The sequence below is a fragment of the Coregonus lavaretus genome, assembly GCF_964263955.1.
Source record: "Coregonus lavaretus genome assembly, chromosome: 20".
NCBI classification, from domain to species: Eukaryota; Metazoa; Chordata; class Actinopteri; order Salmoniformes; family Salmonidae; genus Coregonus; species Coregonus lavaretus.
The window spans coordinates 34,173,368-34,191,343 of NC_140007.1; the positions used below are offsets into that span (position 1 = coordinate 34,173,368).

General features: G+C 50.3%; 1 protein-coding gene across 1 annotated transcript in view; it reads right to left on the bottom strand.

Annotated features, from left to right (window-relative positions):
• The window catches only part of magi3a (membrane associated guanylate kinase, WW and PDZ domain containing 3a), a 251,585-nt gene that overhangs the window by 76,249 nt on the left and 157,360 nt on the right, over positions 1-17,976 (bottom strand). Inside the window, exon 2 of the mRNA XM_084185095.1 lies at positions 17,739-17,855. Coding sequence (XP_084041221.1) covers positions 17,739-17,855 — 117 coding nt within the window. The remainder of the gene's footprint in view (positions 1-17,738; positions 17,856-17,976) is intronic.

Below are 17,976 nucleotides of genomic sequence, written 5' to 3' on the forward strand. Positions count from 1 at the left end.
GCTTTCGGCGAACACCAAACATGTTTGCTTATTTTTTTTCTTTAAGCAATGGCTTTTTTCTGGCCACTCTTCCGTAAAGCCCAGCTCTGTGGAGTGTACGGCTTAAAAAGGTCCTATGGACAGATACTCAAAAAAATGTATAACCCAACCCATATCTGTGCTTCTCCACAACTTTGTCCCTGACCTGTTTGGAGAGCTCCTTGGTCTTCATGGTGCCGCTTGCTTGGTGGTGCCCCTTGCTTAGTGGTGTTGCAGACTCTGGGGCCTTTCAGAATAGGTGTATATATACTGAGATCATCTGACAGATCATGTGACACAGATTGCAAACAGGTGGACTTTATTGAACTAATTATGTGACTTCTGAAGGTAATTGGTTGCACCAGATCTTATTTAGGGCTTCATAGCAAAGGGGGTGAATACATATGCACGCACAATTTTTCTATTATAAAATTTTTTGAATTCTTTGAAGCAAGTTCTTTTTTTCATTTCACTTCACCAATTTGGACTATTTTGTGTATGTCCATTACATGAAATACAAATTGTGACGTCACGAGAGGCTACACAGCTTTCAGCGGGGTTGCTCAAGTAGGGCAAGGAGACAAGGTTCAAACAAACCAAGGATTTTATTATAGGTCTTGGGAAATTAACGAAAATATAACAAAATTCTGTTCTCTTGTGGCTCTTTAAGGGTTAACAGTTCAGGGATGTCTCTTCCACATCCAAAATCATAATTCTCACTCGCTCAGATAACTTTTCCCCAGCCTTACTGTAGTCCACGTTGCAGCTAGTGGCCAACCCAGCAAAAAGTCCTTCCAAATGTCTCTCACGTATTTCCACAGGTGCATATATCCAAAGGTGAGTATTTCCCAAAGGTAAGTGTCTCCAAATCCTTATATTCCTCCTGGAAGTGGACGTGCAGCACTCTTGTCCTCCAGAGAGCCCAGGTTGGAGACTGTGTTTCTTCACCCCCCACACACCCCCTCAGTGTGTCTCTTCCCTTCCCAAAACCTTCAGCTCATCAGCTCCTGATTTGTTTCAGCTGCGTGGGAAGATTGGCCATAGAGGGGTGTAGTTCCCGACCATACCAGCAGATGGAGCCATAGCTGTCTGGGTTTGCAGCCACCTCAGGGGGATGTAACGTCCCTCCAGGACACAGCCTCTCGTGACATCACACATCCCCCTCCTCGGGACCGACGTCCTCGTCGGGGTAAAGGCAGCGAAGAAGGCATCACGCCGGGAGAGGGCGTCCGCATTGCCGTGGTGCTTGCCAGCCCTGTGGACAACAGAAAAGTTAAACGGTTGCAAGCTCAAAAACCATCTGGTTACTCTACTGTTTGATTCCTTGTTCTTGGCCATCCACTGCAGAGGGGCGTGATCAGATACCACCATGAAACGTCGGCCCAGGAGATAGAACCGAAGGGACTCCAGGGCCCAGACTACAGCCAGACATTCTTTCTCCACCGTTGAATAGTTCTTCTCTCTTGGAAGTAACTTTCTGCTTAGGTAGAGAATGGGATGTTCTTCACCGTCATGTGCCTGGGTGAGGACAGCACCCAGACCCACCTCCGAAGCATCCGCTTGGACAATGAATTCCTTCTTGAAGTCTGGTGCCACCAGGATCGGACTGGAGCAGAGTGCTCGCTTCAGGTTGAGGAAAGCCGCCTCCGCCGCAGGGTTCCACTTCACCATTCGTGAGTGGCGTTTGGTCGTCAGCTCCGTCAACGGTGCAGCTATGGTAGCAAAATCTGCAATAAAGCGTCTATAGTAGCCAGCGAGGCCCAAAAATGACCTTACTTGCTTCTTGGTGATGGGCTGCGGCCAGTCGTGTATGGCCCGCAGTTTGGCTTCCTGTGGTTTGACCAACCCCCTCCCAATGGTGTACCCCAGGTAGTTTGTCTCACTGAAGGCCAGCTTGCACTTCTTCGGGTTTGCCGTGAGCCCTGCTTCCCTGAGCGAATCCAGCACCGCTTGTACCCGGGGTATGTGGCTGGCCCAATCCGGACTTTGTATAACAACATCATCCAAATAAGCCGCTGCGTACCTCTTGTGGGGCGCAAGGACTCGATCCATCAGGCGTTGGAACGTGGCCGGTGCCCCGTGGAGACCAAACGGAAGTCGGGTATACTGGTAGAGCCCCTCCGGGGTGGCAAAGGCTGTCTTCTCCTTGGACGCCGGGGTCCTTTGGACGGGTTCTTCCCATTTGTGGTGGGGCCGCACTCCTGGGGTCTTTTCGGGAAGCATTCAGCATCTCCGCTGTGGCCTGGTACTTTTCCACAGCTTCCACGGTCAGATCAGCCGTGGTCAAGGACTGTTGACTGATGAACCGTTTTGCCTCATAAGGCAGGGCGCGTAGGTAACGATCCACCACAACGGCCTCCACCACCGCCGCTGCTGTATTCCTCTGCGGATCCAGCCATTTCCTTGCGATTCGGACAAGTTCATGCATCTGCGCCCGAGGAGGTTGGTCTGGTTGGAAGGTCCAGCTGTGAAAGCGCTGGGCCATACCAAACTTTGTGAGTCCATATCTGCTGAGGATCTCAGCCTTCAGGGCATCATAGTCAGTAACCTGGTCAGGGCCCAGGTCCCGGACAGCATTCAGCGATTCCCCGGTTAGAAAGGGGGCTAACAGACCAACCCACTGTTGCTTGGGCCAGGCTTCCCTAGTGGCCGTGGCCTCAAATGCATGCAGGTATGCCTCAATGTCATCGGTAGCTCCCATCTTAGATATAAAGTCACTTGCCTTTATTGGGCGGGTATTTTGGACAACCCTCTGTCTCTGCAACTGCAATTCCTCTGCCTTCAGAAGGTTGGCTTTCTTTTGCTCCTCCAAGAGAGCCACGTTTGCTTGCATCTGGGCTTGCTGGCCAGCAACAAGGGCTTTCAATATGTCCTCCATTTCAGTCGGCGGGGATCCTACGGCCAACTTGGAAAACTGGGTGATCAAACCTTCGGTATCCTCCTCTGACATGCACTATTAACGCTTGAGTATGCCCGTGTTCTCCACCATCTGTGACGTCACGAGAGGCTACACAGCTTTCAGCGGGGTTGCTCAAGTAGGGCAAGGAGACAAGGTTCAAACAAACCAAGGATTTTATTATAGGTCTTGGGAAATTAACGAAAATATAACAAAATTCTGTTCTCTTGTGGCTCTTTAAGGGTTAACAGTTCAGGGATGTCTCTTCCACATCCAAAATCATAATTCTCACTCGCTCAGATAACTTTTCCCCAGCCTTACTGTAGTCCACGTTGCAGCTAGTGGCCAACCCAGCAAAAAGTCCTTCCAAATGTCTCTCACGTATTTCCACAGGTGCATATATCCAAAGGTGAGTATTTCCCAAAGGTAAGTGTCTCCAAATCCTTATATTCCTCCTGGAAGTGGACGTGCAGCACTCTTGTCCTCCAGAGAGCCCAGGTTGGAGACTGTGTTTCTTCACCCCCCACACACCCCCTCAGTGTGTCTCTTCCCTTCCCAAAACCTTCAGCTCATCAGCTCCTGATTTGTTTCAGCTGCGTGGGAAGATTGGCCATAGAGGGGTGTAGTTCCCGACCATACCAGCAGATGGAGCCATAGCTGTCTGGGTTTGCAGCCACCTCAGGGGGATGTAACGTCCCTCCAGGACACAGCCTCTCGTGACATCACAAAATACAAATCCATTTAAATTACAGGTTGTAATGCAACAAAATAGGAAAAACGCCAAGAAGGATTAATACTTTTGCAAGGCACTGTATCTCTCCTGCCCTCCCTCTATCTCCCTCCCTCCTTTCCTCCATCTTGCCTCCCTCCATCCTGTTCATCTGATAAAGTAGACTATTTTATTCTATCAGAGGTTGGAATCAGAGACCAAAGGAGCAACAAAGACAGTAATATGAGAATCCTTGAACAGAGAAACATAGGAAAAACGGAATATTGTATTCATGTGTTTGCTCAGCCATTTGGTCTTAAAAAACTGGTTTCAGAACAGATTTTGCGATAGGCTTCAACCACTATCCCACAATTTAGTGTACTGATGTCACGCCCTGGCTCTGGGGACTCTAGTATGTTGAGCCAGGGTGTGAGTTTTCATGTGTGTTGGTTCTAGTTGTTGTATATCTATGTTGGCCAGGGTGGCTCCCAATCGGAGACGGCTGTAGCTCGTTGTCTCTGATTGGGAGTCATACTTAGGTAGCCGTTAGGCATTCATTCATTGTGGTTTCTTGTTCCGTGTTGGTTCGTGTATGTAACCAGGGACGTCACGTTTTCGTTTTGTTGTTTTGTTCGTGTGTTCATTAAAATTAAATAATATGTTCGCATTCCACGCTGCGCCTTGGTCCTCCTCTGTTCCCGACGAGCGTGACAGAAGAAACCACCAAGACTGGACCAAGCAGCGTGTCCAGGAGCCATCGCCAGGGAGATCTCTAGCAGATCTCCTTCGCCTCCTCGACTGGGTCAAGCCGGGTGAGGAAGAGAAGGGCTTGACATGGAAGCAGAAGGGCGAAAGGCTGGCGAGGGACATGGAGACCTGGTCCACGGGTAGGAGAGACGCCCAGAAAACTTTTAGGGGGGGGGCTAACGCCGTGGACGACGGGCCAGCAGGAGACCGCGGCAGAGCGGCCCAGCGGGTTGGCAGAGGAGGCCGCCAGGTTACGGGGGCCACTGGTCGAAGAGGGGATGGAAGGTGTAGAGGCACGGCGAGAGGTACTGGGGTGTGTTACCAGTCCGGTCCGGCCCATTCCAGATCCCTGCGTAGGACCAGTGGTGTGTGTCCCCAGTACGGTCCGGCCTGTTCCTGCTCCCCGTACCAGGCCAATGGTGCGCGTCGTCAGCCCGGCTCGGCCCGTTCCTGCTCCCCGCACCAAGTCAGTGGTGCGCTTCGTCAGCCCGGCTCGGCCCGTTCCTGCTCCCCGCACCAAGTCAGTGGTGCGCTTCGTCAGCCCGGCTCGGCCCGTTCCTGCTCCCCGCACCAAGTCAGTGGTGCGCTTCGTCAGCCCGGCTCGGCCCGTTCCTGCTCCCCGCACCAAGTCAGTGGTGCGCTTCGTCAGCCCGGCTCGGCCCGTTCCTGCTCCCCGCACCAAGTCAGTGGTGCGTTTCGTCAGCCCGGTTCGGCCCGCTCCTGCTCCCCGCACCAAGTCAGGGGTGCGTTTCGTCAGCCCGGCTCGGGCCGTTCATGCTCCCCACACCAAGCCAGTGGTGTGCGTCGTCAGTCCGGCACAGCCCGTGCCTGTTCCACTGGTGCCTGGTTCAGCACGGGTCAGCTGCTTCACGCCGGAGCTAGAGCAATCCGCTCCACCAGTGTGCAGTCCAGCTCCGGTCAGCAGGGCCAGACCGGACCAGGGGTACTTTGGGGGGTTAGAGAGCGAGTGGGGATCATGCCCGGAGCCGGATCCGCCGCCAAGGCGGAGTGCCCACCCGGTCCCTCCCCTGTGGTATTTGGTTGGCGCGGTCGGAGTCCGCGCCTTTAGGGGGGGGTACTGTCACGCCCTGGCTCTGGGGACTCTAGTATGTTGAGCCAGGGTGTGAGTTTTGATGTGTGTTGGTTCTAGTTGTTGTATATCTATGTTGGCCAGGGTGGCTCCCAATCGGAGACGGCTGTAGCTCGTTGTCTCTGATTGGGAGTCATACTTAGGTAGCCGTTAGGCATTCATTCATTGTGGTTTCTTGTTCCGTGTTGGTTCGTGTATGTAACCAGGGACGTCACGTTTTCGTTTTGTTGTTTTGTTCGTGTGTTCATTCAAATTAAATAATATGTTCGCATTCCACGCTGCGCCTTGGTCCTCCTCTGTTCCCGACGAGCGTGACAACTGAGATGTTGACAGTCCTGCTTGAGTGTTACATGGCTCGGTCTTTATCATGTAACAATCTGAGGTAGAGGGAGGTGATAGAGAGGGAGATGAGGGACAGGGAGGTGAGGGATGTGAGGGACAGGGAGGTGTGATGTAAAAAGCCTTGGGAGGAAATTGGCTTCCAATTCAATTTCACTCTGTTCAAAAACAGCACTAGAAAACAACAACACCTTAATTGACTTCCATCCTTTGTTAAGATTCTCAAAAATGTCACCTTTGAAGAAATGAAACTATTGAACCAAAACAATCCTGAACAGCAGAACAAAACATAATTAAAAGGTATTGGGTTATTTGGAGTGGATGTAGTGAAAATGAATTGGCACTTTTCTGCATTAGGTAGTGTAACACTGTGACACACACACACAGACACACACACACACACACGGTCCCAGAAAAAAACACAACGAAGCATCAACACCGTGAAACACTGCCAGCTGCTTAAGCTTCTTACAGGAAGACCAGGAGCAAATGTAATACACACCACTGGAAAGCTATTACACACATTCACACTGAGACCTGGCCCTGTCGTGTTTGGCTTCCAATAGACAACTCATATTCCAAGAATGTGTGTGTGCAATTCAGAGGGTGAATGGGCAAGACAAAATATTTAAGTGCCTTTGAACAAGGTATGGTAGTACAGTGGGGAGAACAAGTATTTGATACACTGACAATTTTGCAGGTTTTCCTACTTACAAAGCATGTAGAGGTCTGTCATTTTTATCATAGGTACATTTCAACTGTGAGAGACGGAATCTAAAACAAAAATCCAGAAAATCACATTGTATGATTTTTAAGTAATTAATTTGCATTTTATTGCATGACATAAGTATTTGATACATCAGAAAAGCAGAACTTAATATTTGGTACAGAAACCTTTGTTTGCAATTACAGAGATCATACGTTTCCTGTAGGTCTTGACCAGGTTTGCACACACTGCAGCAGGGATTTTGGTCCACTCCTCCATTGTCATGAATGCTGTAGGTGGGTGTAGTGGTGGAATCAAGCGCAGGACACCGAAGTATAGTCCAAAAGACTTTAGTGGAATATCCAACAAGGAAAACAGAACAAACTTGCCCGAAGGCGAAACTACGCACGTAGGCGACAAACAAAAGGCGCACTACACAGGTGCGTAAAACGCTCCAACACAGTGGAGTAAAGCTCAACCGAGCGAATAAGGAAATCGACAAGCAAACATACGACAGGAACAATCACACACAAACACAGACACACCCAACGAGACTTAAATAGAACACTAATGAGGACTAACTAGACACAGGTGTACAACATCAAGACCAAACCAAACGAACATGAAACATAGATCGGTGGCAGCTAGTACTCCGGGGACGACGACCGCCGATGCCTGCCCGAACCAGGAGGAGGAGCAGCCTCGGCCGAAACCGTGACAGTACCCCCCCCTTGACGCGCGGCTCCAGCCGTGCGCCGACCCCGGCCTCGGGGACGACCAGGAGGACGCGGAGCAGGGCGCGCGGGATGGTCCCGGTGGAACTCCGACAGGAGAGATGGGTCTAGGATGTCCCTCCGCGGCACCCAGCACCGCTCCTCCGGGCCGTACCCCTCCCACTCCACGAGATACTGGAGACCCCCCATCCGGCGTCTGGAGTCCAAGATGGACCGAACGGTGTACGCCGGAGCCCCCTCGATGTCCAATGGGGGCGGAGGAGTCTCTCCTATCTCATTGTCCTGGAGTGGACCAGCTACCACCGGCCTGAGAAGAGACACATGGAACGAGGGGTTAATATTCTTATATTCAACAGGTAGATGTAACCTATAACACAACTCGTTCAATCTTCTCAGGACTTTAAAGGGCCCCACAAACCGCTGACCCAGCTTCCGGCAGGGCAGGCGGAGGGGCAGGTTTCTGGTAGAGAGCCAGACTCGATCTCCGGGTGCGTACACCGGCCCCTCACTGCGGTGGAGATCGGCGCTCGCCTTGTGACGAAGGACGGCCCGCTGCAGGTGGACGTGGGCAGCGTTCCACGTCTCTTCCGAGCGCCTCATCCAATCATCCACCGCAGGGGCCTCGATCTGGCTCTGCTGCCATGGTGCCAGAACCGGCTGGTAACCCAATACACATTGGAAAGGGGTTAGGTTAGTAGAGGAGTGGCGGAGAGAGTTCTGGGCCATCTCGGCCCAGGGAATGTAACGCGCCCACTCCCCAGGCCGGTCCTGGCAATACGACCTCAGAAACCTACCCACATCCTGGTTAACACGTTCTACCTGCCCGTTACTCTCCGGGTGGTACCCCGAGGTAAGGCTAACCGAGACCCCCAAACGCTCCATAAACGCTCTCCACACATGGGAGGTAAACTGAGGGCCTCGATCAGACACTATATCCTCGGGGACCCCGTAATGCCGGAAGACGTGGGTAAATAGGGCCTCAGCGGTCTGTAGGGCAGTAGGAAGACCCGACATAGGGAGAAGACGACAGGCCTTAGAGAACCGGTCCACAACGACCAGGATGGTGGTATTCCCCTGAGAGAGGGGAAGGTCTGTTACAAAATCCACCGAGAGGTGGGACCATGGTCGTTGTGGAACGGGTAGGGGCTGTAACTTACCCCTGGGCAGATGTCGGGGCGCCTTACACTGGGCGCACACCGAGCAGGAGGAGACGTAAACCCTCACATCCCTAGCCAAAGTAGGCCACCAGTATTTAGTGCTAAGGCAATGCACTGTCCGGCCAATACCCGGATGTCCAGAGGAGGGTGACGTGTGAGCCCAGTAGATGAGTCGATCCCGAATCTCGAGCGGAACGTACCTCCGACCCTCAGGACATTGTGGAGGGCTGGGGTCGGTACGCAACGCTCGCTCGATCCCGGCATCGACCTCCCACACCACCGGTGCCACAAGGCAAGACTCCGGTAGTATGGGAGTAGGCTCAACGGACCTCTCCTCCGTGTCATACCGCCGGGACAGTGCATCTGCCTTACCATTCTGGGACCCAGGGATGTACGTGATTTTAAATACGAACCTGGTGAGAAACATACTCCATCGAGCCTGGCGAGGGTTCAGTCTCCTCGCTGCCCGGATGTACTCCAGGTTCCGATGGTCAGTCAAAATGAGGAAAGGGTGTTGAGCCCCCTCAAGCCAATGCCTCCACACCTTAAGGGCTTGAACTACAGCTAACAGCTCCCTGTCCCCAACGTCATAGTTACGCTCCGCCGGGCTGAGCTTTTTGGAGTAAAAAGCACAGGGGCGGAGTTTAGGTGGCGAGCCGGACCGTTGAGAGAGAACGGCCCCTATACCAGCCTCAGACGCGTCCACCTCAACCTGAAATGGAATTGTGGGATCCGGATGCGCCAGCACCGGAGCCGACGTAAACAGGTCCTTCAGTCTCCCAAAGGCCCCGTCCGCATCAGCTGACCACTGCAGGCGCACCGGACCCCCCTTCAGAAGGGACGTGATGGGAGCTGCCACCTGTCCAAAACCCCGGATAAACCTCCGGTAGTAATTCGCAAAGCCCAAGAACTGCTGCACCTCTTTTACAGTGGTTGGAGTTTGCCAATTACGCACAGCGGACACACGATCCACCTCCATTCTCACCCCTGACGCGGACAACCGATAACCCAAAAAGGAGACCGACTCCTGGAAAAACAGACATTTCTCTGCCTTGACATATAGGTCGTGCTCCAACAGCCTCCTCAATACACGTCGCACCAGGGTTATATGCTCGGCTCGGGTAGACGAGTACACCAGAATATCATCAATGTACACGACCACCCCTTGTCCCTGCATATCCCGGAAAATGTCATCTACGAAGGATTGGAAGACTGATGGAGCATTCATCAACCCATATGGCATGACAAGATACTCGAAATGACCTGACGTGGTACTAAACGCCGTTTTCCATTCATCGCCCTCCCTAATGCGCACCAAGTTATATGCGCTCCTGAGATCCAATTTTGTGAAAAACCGCGCCCCATGCAATGACTCCGTCATGGTCGCAATCAGAGGGAGTGGATAACTGTATTTCACAGTAATCTGATTGAGACCACGGTAATCAATGCACGGGCGCAACCCTCCATCTTTCTTTTTCACAAAAAAGAAACTCGAAGAGGCGGGGGAAATGGAAGGCCGAATGTATCCCTGTCTCAAAGATTCGGCTATGTAAGTCTCCATAGCTTTCCTCTCCTCTTGAGACAAAGGATACACATGGCTCCGTGGGAGCGCTGCTCCTGCCTGGAGATCAATCGCACAATCCCCCTGTCTATGGGGAGGCAACTGCGTCGCCCTAGTTTTGCTAAACACAAGAGCTAAATCCCCATATTCAGGCGGAATGTGCAGTGCGGGCACTTGGTTTGGACTTTCCACCGAAGTCGCCCCCACGGAAACACCCAGACATCGCCCCTCACACTGAGCAGACCACCCATCGAGAGCCCTCTGTTGCCACGAAATAGCAGGGTTATGGGTGCTTAACCAGGGAATCCCCAGCACCACTGGGTACGCAGGAGAGTCGATCAGATACAGCTGTATAGTCTCTTCATGACCCCCCTGCGCACACATCCTAAGTGGCGCTGTGACCTCCCTGATCAACCCCGACCCCAACGGGCGGCTATCTAAGGCATGTACGGGAAAAGGTTTGTCAACAGGTAGGAGAGGGATCCCTAACTCTAAACAAAACTTTCGATCAACAAAATTCCCAGCTGCGCCTGAATCTACTAGCGCCTTATGCTGGGAATGAGGTGCAACCTGTGGAAAACCAACAGGTATACAAAAGTGCGCAACAGAAAGCTCTGGGTAAGCGGGGCGTCTACTCACCTGGGAGGCCCCCCCAGTGCGTGGCCTGTTGTCCTCTCCCTCGGAGAACCCTCCCCAGCACCTGGCCGCAGTGTGCCCTCCACGACCGCACTTGGTGCAGGAGACAGGCCCCCTCGGGCTCTTCCTCCTCCGCTCTCTAGCGCCAGCGCCCCCGAGCTCCATGGGGCACGGCTCGGAGGCGCCGGAGGGTGAAATGGACGGACCCCCCTCGGAACGTCCGCGGGTAGCTAGCAGGTTATCCAGCCTGATGGACATGTCGACCAACTGGTCGAACGAGAGGCTGGTGTCCCTACAGGCCAGCTCACTACGGACGTCCTCGCGTAGACTACATCTGTAGTGATCGATGAGAGCCCGCTCATTCCACCCTGCATCCGCCGCTAGAGTACGGAATTCTAAGGCGAACTCCTGGGCACTCCTCCTCCCCTGCCGGAGGAAGACCAGACGCTCCCCCGCCGCTTTCCCCTCCGGGGGATGGTCAAACACCGCCCTGAAGCGGCGGGAGAACTCGTCGTAGGTGATGGTGTTCGCGTCGATCCTCCTCCACTCTGCGTTGGCCCATTCCAACGCCTTCCCGGAAAGGCAGGAGATCAGGGCGGACACGCTCTCATGTCCCGAGGGCGCCGGGTGCACGGTGGCCAGGTAAAGCTCCACCTGGAGAAGGAATCCCTGACACCCGGCCGCGGTCCCATCGTAGGCCCTCGGGAGCGAGAGTCGAACTCCTCTGGGTTCCGGAGCGGGAATGGGCTGACTTCCCGATGGGGCTGGCAGAGAGGATGGCGGTGTAGGAGTCCCCCAGCCTCGGATGGTGGTGATCACCTCCTGCAGTGCGGACCCCATCTGCAGGATCTGGTCACTCTGTTCACGGACCCTGTCCTCCAGCGTCGCCTGGGCTGCTGCGGCTCCTGCTGATTCCATTCTTATGGTGTGTGATTCTGTCATGAATGCTGTAGGTGGGTGTAGTGGTGGAATCAAGCGCAGGACACCGAAGTATAGTCCAAAAGACTTTAGTGGAATATCCAACAAGGAAAACAGAACAAACTTGCCCGAAGGCGAAACTACGCACGTAGGCGACAAACAAAAGGCGCACTACACAGGTGCGTAAAACGCTCCAACACAGTGGAGTAAAGCTCAACCGAGCGAATAAGGAAATCGACAAGCAAACATACGACAGGAACAATCACACACAAACACAGACACACCCAACGAGACTTAAATAGAACACTAATGAGGACTAACTAGACACAGGTGTACAACATCAAGACCAAACCAAACGAACATGAAACATAGATCGGTGGCAGCTAGTACTCCGGGGACGACGACCGCCGATGCCTGCCCGAACCAGGAGGAGGAGCAGCCTCGGCCGAAACATCCATACAGATCTTCTCCAGATCCTTCAGGTTTCGGGGCTGTCGCTGGGCAATACGGACTTTCAGCTCCCTCCAAAGATGTTCTATTGGGTTCAGGTCTGGAGACTGGCTAGGCCACTCCAGGACCTTGAGATGCTTCTTACGGAGCCACTCCTTAGTTGCCCTGGCTGTGTGTTTCGGGTCGTTGTCATGCTGGAAGACCCAGCCACGACTCATCTTCAATGCTCTTACTGAGGGAAGGAGGTTGTTGGCCAAGATCTCGCGATACATGGCCCCAACCATCCTCCGCCAAATACGGTGCAGTCGTCCTGTCCCCTTTGCAGAAAAGCATTCCCGTTTCCACCTCCATGTTTCACGGTTGGGATGGTGTTCTTGGGGTTGTACTCATCCTTCTTCTTCCTCCAAACACGGCGAGTGGAGTTTAGACCAAAAAGCTCTATTTTTGTCTCATCAGACCACATGACCTTCTCCCATTCCTCCTCTGGATCATCCAGATGGTCATTGGCAAACTTCAGACGGGCCTGGACATGCGCTGGCTTGAGCAGGGGGACCTTGCGTGCGCTGCAGGATTTTAATCCATGAAGGCGTAATGTGTTACTACTGGTTTTCTTTGAGACTGTGGTCCCAGCTCTCTTCAGGTCATTGACCAGGTCCTGCCCTGTAGTTCTGGGCTGATCCCTCACCTTCCTCATGATCATTGATGCCCCACGAGGTGAGATCTTGCATGGAGCCCCAGACCGAGGGTGATTGACCGTCATCTTGAACTTCTTCCATTTTCTAATGATTGCGCAGTTGTTGCCTTCTCACCAAGCTGCTTGCCTATTGTCCTGTAGCCCATCCCAGCCTTGTGGAGGTCTACATTTTTATCCCTGATGTCCTTACACAGCTCTCTGGTCTTGGCCATTGTGGAGAGGTTGGAGTTTGTTTGATTGAGTGTGTGGACAGGTGTCTTTTATACAGATAACGAGTTCAAACAGGTGCAGTTAATACAGGTAATGAGTGGAGAACAGGAGGGCTTCTTAAAGAAAAACGAACAGGTCTGTGAGAGACGGAATTCTTACTGGTTGGTAGGTGATCAAATACTTATGTCATGCAATAAAATGCAAATGAATTACTTAAAAATAATTCATTCATTAGATTCCGTCTCTCACAGTTGAAGTGTTCCTATGATAAAAATTACAGACCTCTACATGCTTTGTAAGTAGGAAAACCTGCAAAATCGGCAGTGTATCAAATACTTGTTCTCCCCACTGTAGGTGCCAGACGCAACGGTTTGAGTGGGTCAAGAACTGCAACACAGCTGGGTTTTTCACGGTCAACAGTTTCCTGTGTGTATCTATAATGGTCCGGCACCCAAAGGACATCCAGCCAACTTGGGGGGGGATCAATATTAGGAAGGTGTTCCTAATGTTTTGTCCACTCCGAGTAGATATTCCCTATTAACGGAAGGGCTATCTATGCTTATGGTTATGCTGTCTTTTGTTTCACAGGCTGTTAGATTAATTTGTATTTTAAGAATAATGACTAAAGGATTTCACCCCAAATACAGTATAAATGTGTGAACGGTGTTAGAGTTATAATGTAGTGGCAACACCACTAACAGAGGGGGGCGGGACTAAACATTCCAGGGTGAAGGGGACTGAGAAAACGGGTAAAAAAAAGCCTCCTAAAGGTGGGCGGAGCAAAGTGCCTTTGTGTGTCAAGGGGTATAAAACAGGAGTGTATGGGTTTTGGCGCCAGAGCTCTCCATGAATAAAAATACAGATCATTCTTGCTGGTTGTGGACCTTAAATCATTTATGATTAAAACCAGAGCTTTACAACCTCTGGTAATGATTCAAGCTTAGGTTGAATTAGAGATATAAATTCTCGTGACACAGGCTTAAAAACAGTTTAATGGAAGACGCTTAAATCTTCTTAAGAGGAAACTATTCTTTAGATTTAATACCTGGGGCACTTTTTCTTTTATAGTTCTTCTATCCTTCTCTCTTTGTGATCTCCCAGTGAGCCACAGAGCTTACTGTGGTGCCACCATGGATATTACTGCCCAGATCAGAAGAGAGGGAGGCAGAGGGTTCAGCCAAGCTTCAAGGATTATGTGGCGATTTGGACACCTGGCACTGACTCTCCTTCCTTTACACCTACCTTCCTTCCTTCCTTCCTTCCTTCCTTTTCTGCCCTTTTTCTTCCCTTCTTTCTTGTGAGTGACCTTTAATGATGCCTCTGCCTGTGTGTTCAGGAGGGGACTCTCTCTGAGCTCCCATTCAGGGTGCTGGGCCAAGCGGCCATTCTGGATCCCAGGGAGAGACTCCGAGACCATTCGGGCTCCATGCACTGTGGAAGGCAATAGTCGCAGTCACAGAGCAGAGGCTAAACAGCTGCTCCCTGCACAGTGAAAGGCCATTCACAGTCACACAAACATCAGTGGCTAAGCAGTGGCGACATGGGTCATATGCTGACCTGCACCACCAGTCATAATACAGTGGGGGGAAAAAGTATTTAGTCAGCCACCAATTGTGCAAGTTCTCCCACTTAAAAAGATGAGAGAGGCCTGTAATTTTCATCACATCAACTATGACAGACAAATTGAGAAAAAAAAATCCAGAAAATCACATTGTAGGATTTTTAATGAATTTATTTGAAATTATGGTGGAAAATAAGTATTTGGTCACCTACAAACAAGCAAGATTTCTGGCTCTCACAGACCTGTAACTTCTTCTTTAAGAGGCTCCTCTGTCCTCCACTCGTTACCTGTATTAATGGCACCTGTTTGAACTTGTTCTCAGTATAAAAGACACCTGTCCACAACCTCAAACAGTCACACTCCAAACTCCACTATGGCCAAGACCAAAGAGCTGTCAAAGGACACCAGAAACAAAATTGTAGACCTGCACCAGGCTGGGAAGACTGAATCTGCAATAGATAAGCAGCTTGGTTTGAAGAAATCAACTGTGGGAGCAATTATTAGGAAATGGAAGACATACAAGACCACTGATAATCTCCCTCGATCTGGGGCTTCACGCAAGATCTCACCCCGTGGGGTCAAAATGATCACAAGAACGGTGAGCAAAAATCCCAGAACCACACGGGGGACCTAGTGAATGACCTGCAGAGAGCTGGGACCAAAGTAACAAAGCCTACCATCAGTAACACACTACGCCGCCAGGGACTCAAATCCTGCAGTGCCAGACGTGTCCCCCTGCTTAAGCCAGTACATGTCCAGGCCCGTCTGAAGTTTGCTAGAGTGCATTTGGATGATCCAGAAGAGGATTGGGAGAATGTCATATGGTCAGATGAAACCAAAATAGAACTTTTTGGTAAAAACTAAACTCGTCGTGTTTGGAGGACAAAGAATGCTGAGTTGCATCCAAAGAACACCATACCTACTGTGAAGCATGGGGGTGGAAACATCATGCTTTGGGGCTGTTTTTCTGCAAAGGGACCAGGACGACTGATCCGTGTAAAGGAAAGAATGAATGGGGCCATGTATCGTGAGATTTTGAGTGAAAACCTCCTTCCATCAGTAAGGGCATTGAAGATGAAACGTGGCTGGGTCTTTCAGCATGACAATGATCCCAAACACACCGCCTGGGCAACGAAGGAGTGGCTTCGTAAGAAGCATTTCAAGGTCCTGGAGTGGCCTAGCCAGTCTCCAGATCTCAACCCCATAGAAAATCTTTGGAGGGAGTTGAAAGTCCGTGTTGCCCAGCGACAGCCCCAAAACATCACTGCTCTAGAGGAGATCTGCATGGAGGAATGGGCCAAAATACCAGCAACAGTGTGTGAAAACCTTGTGAAGACTTACAGAAAACGTTTGACCTGTGTCATTGCCAACAAAGGGTATATAACAAAGTATTGAGAAACTTTTGTTATTGACCAAATACTTATTTTCCACCATAATTTGCAAATAAATTCATTAAAAATCCTACAAAGTGATTTTTTGGATTTTTTTCTTCTCAATTTGTCTGTCATAGTTGACGTGTACCTATGATGAAAATTACAGGCCTCTCTCATCTTTTTAAGTGGGAGAACTTGCACAATTGGTGGCTGACTAAATACTTTTTTCCCCCACTGTATAACCCCTAGCACTGATAAGCAGGAGGCAGAAGCAAACAGCCATGCACTAGAGACTAACTAGGCTTAGTCTAGGGTCAATGCTTGAAATGCTAAAGTGTATGACTGTACAGCCATAGTAAATAAATATGTAAATTAGCTGCATTAGAGCCAGGCGTACTTACTTACTGTAGTACATTTTCCCCTCAGAATTTGTATGGCTTTTTTTATACGTTTTTTCATAAAACAGTATTTCCCATAAATGTCTTCAGTCGTCTATATAGCCCCTCATAATTTATATACTGAGAACATTAACAATGCATTAACTCATGAAACTGACAGAGACTAAACAGATATACTGTATCCATCTAGTGAAAACCAACATCAGCTATTTATTTAGTTGCCTGTTATTCCCAATTATTCATCAGCATTATATATCCACATGAGAAAACCTGCCGTTCAGGAGAGGATGTGCGGCTCTCCCTCATAACAAAGTCACAAATTATTAACTTTTTATATGATAATTCAAATCGTGACTCAAAGATTATATAAATGTGTCCTGTAGCGTTAATAAATTGTGAAATGGGGAGTAATTGCCATCTAATTCAGCAGAGTAGCGTAGAAAATCTGCACGTAATTTGCCCTTTTGTCCATTTAAAAACCACTAGGGTATAAAAATAAAAAGCTTTTCCACACCACTTATTTATCCCTGTGTTTTAAAGGCCCAGAGACACACGCTCAAACACAGGGGAGTCATTAAGGGGAGTCATTCAGAGTGGGTGGATGAAGCATAGAGTTGGCAGCACACTTAAGTACCTTCGAAGGACAAATTAGGTTTCTATGGAAATATTAATTAATTAAACATAATTACATGCATATTATATTCTGGACATTACCTTCCAAAGTCTACATATTAGTATTTGAAAATGGAGTAAGATATCTCCTAACTCATCTATCAAAGAGTAGTTATGTGTGTGAAGTTGATGGCCTTTATAGTGAAGGTTTGATGGGTGCTTTGTAGACCTCAGAGATGTGGCATAAAATGCCCCCAGTTGGAGATAAGAGGAATCCATGATTAAACACACAGCGCCAAGAGGAGAGATAAGGAATGAGGGACTGAGAGAGATGGAACGGTGGAAGGGAAGGAGTGTGATTGAGAAGTCACTTTTCCTCTCATCACTCTCTTCCGCCATCCCTCCAGCCACCAGGGCAGATCCAGTGGAGGGTTCTGAGGAGGATGGTTCCATTGAACGCCAAGCACTGTGTCCTCATGGGAGAAGTACCGTGCCTTTTGGGAAAAGCAAACTGCTCTGCTGATTAATGGACAGCTGTGATAGGGGGCATTTATAGCTGATGGCAGGGCCAAATAAGATCGCTTCATTGGACTTTGGCAGGTTGATGGGACTTTGGCAGGTTGATGGGACTGTGGTAGGTTGATGGGACTGTGGTAGGTTGATGGGACTGTGGAAGAGTGTTTTCAGCTGTAATGAGACCGAGAGGGAAGGAGATGATACAGAATGGTACAGACGTGGAGTGGCCAGCCAGAGACCACTGAGACGGAGACAGAGAGGGAACCTAGCTGGCTACTGAAGTGCTAGTGGCCATCAGTCTTGAGATCTAAAGGTGTCCTACTCACATGGATTAGCCGTTAACAAGCAGGCACATGTGGAGTAGACAGAAAACTCTGAAGAACAGAGGGGGAGCCCGGGGCGTTACTACTCACAGGGAATGGTGCGCAGGTACAGGTTGTCCCTGATCACCTGCTGGAGCTTGTGGTCCAGCGAGCCTTTCTGGAACTGCAGGCTGAGGTAGTGACGCAGGTCTGTATTCAGCACCTTGCCTGTGGAGAAGAGAAACATCTGGGTCAGTACAGTACAACATCAGAGGGAATACACACACCACACACATGGGGCGTTCACGAAACATTCATTTACACCACCCTTAAACATTCTTAAACAGTA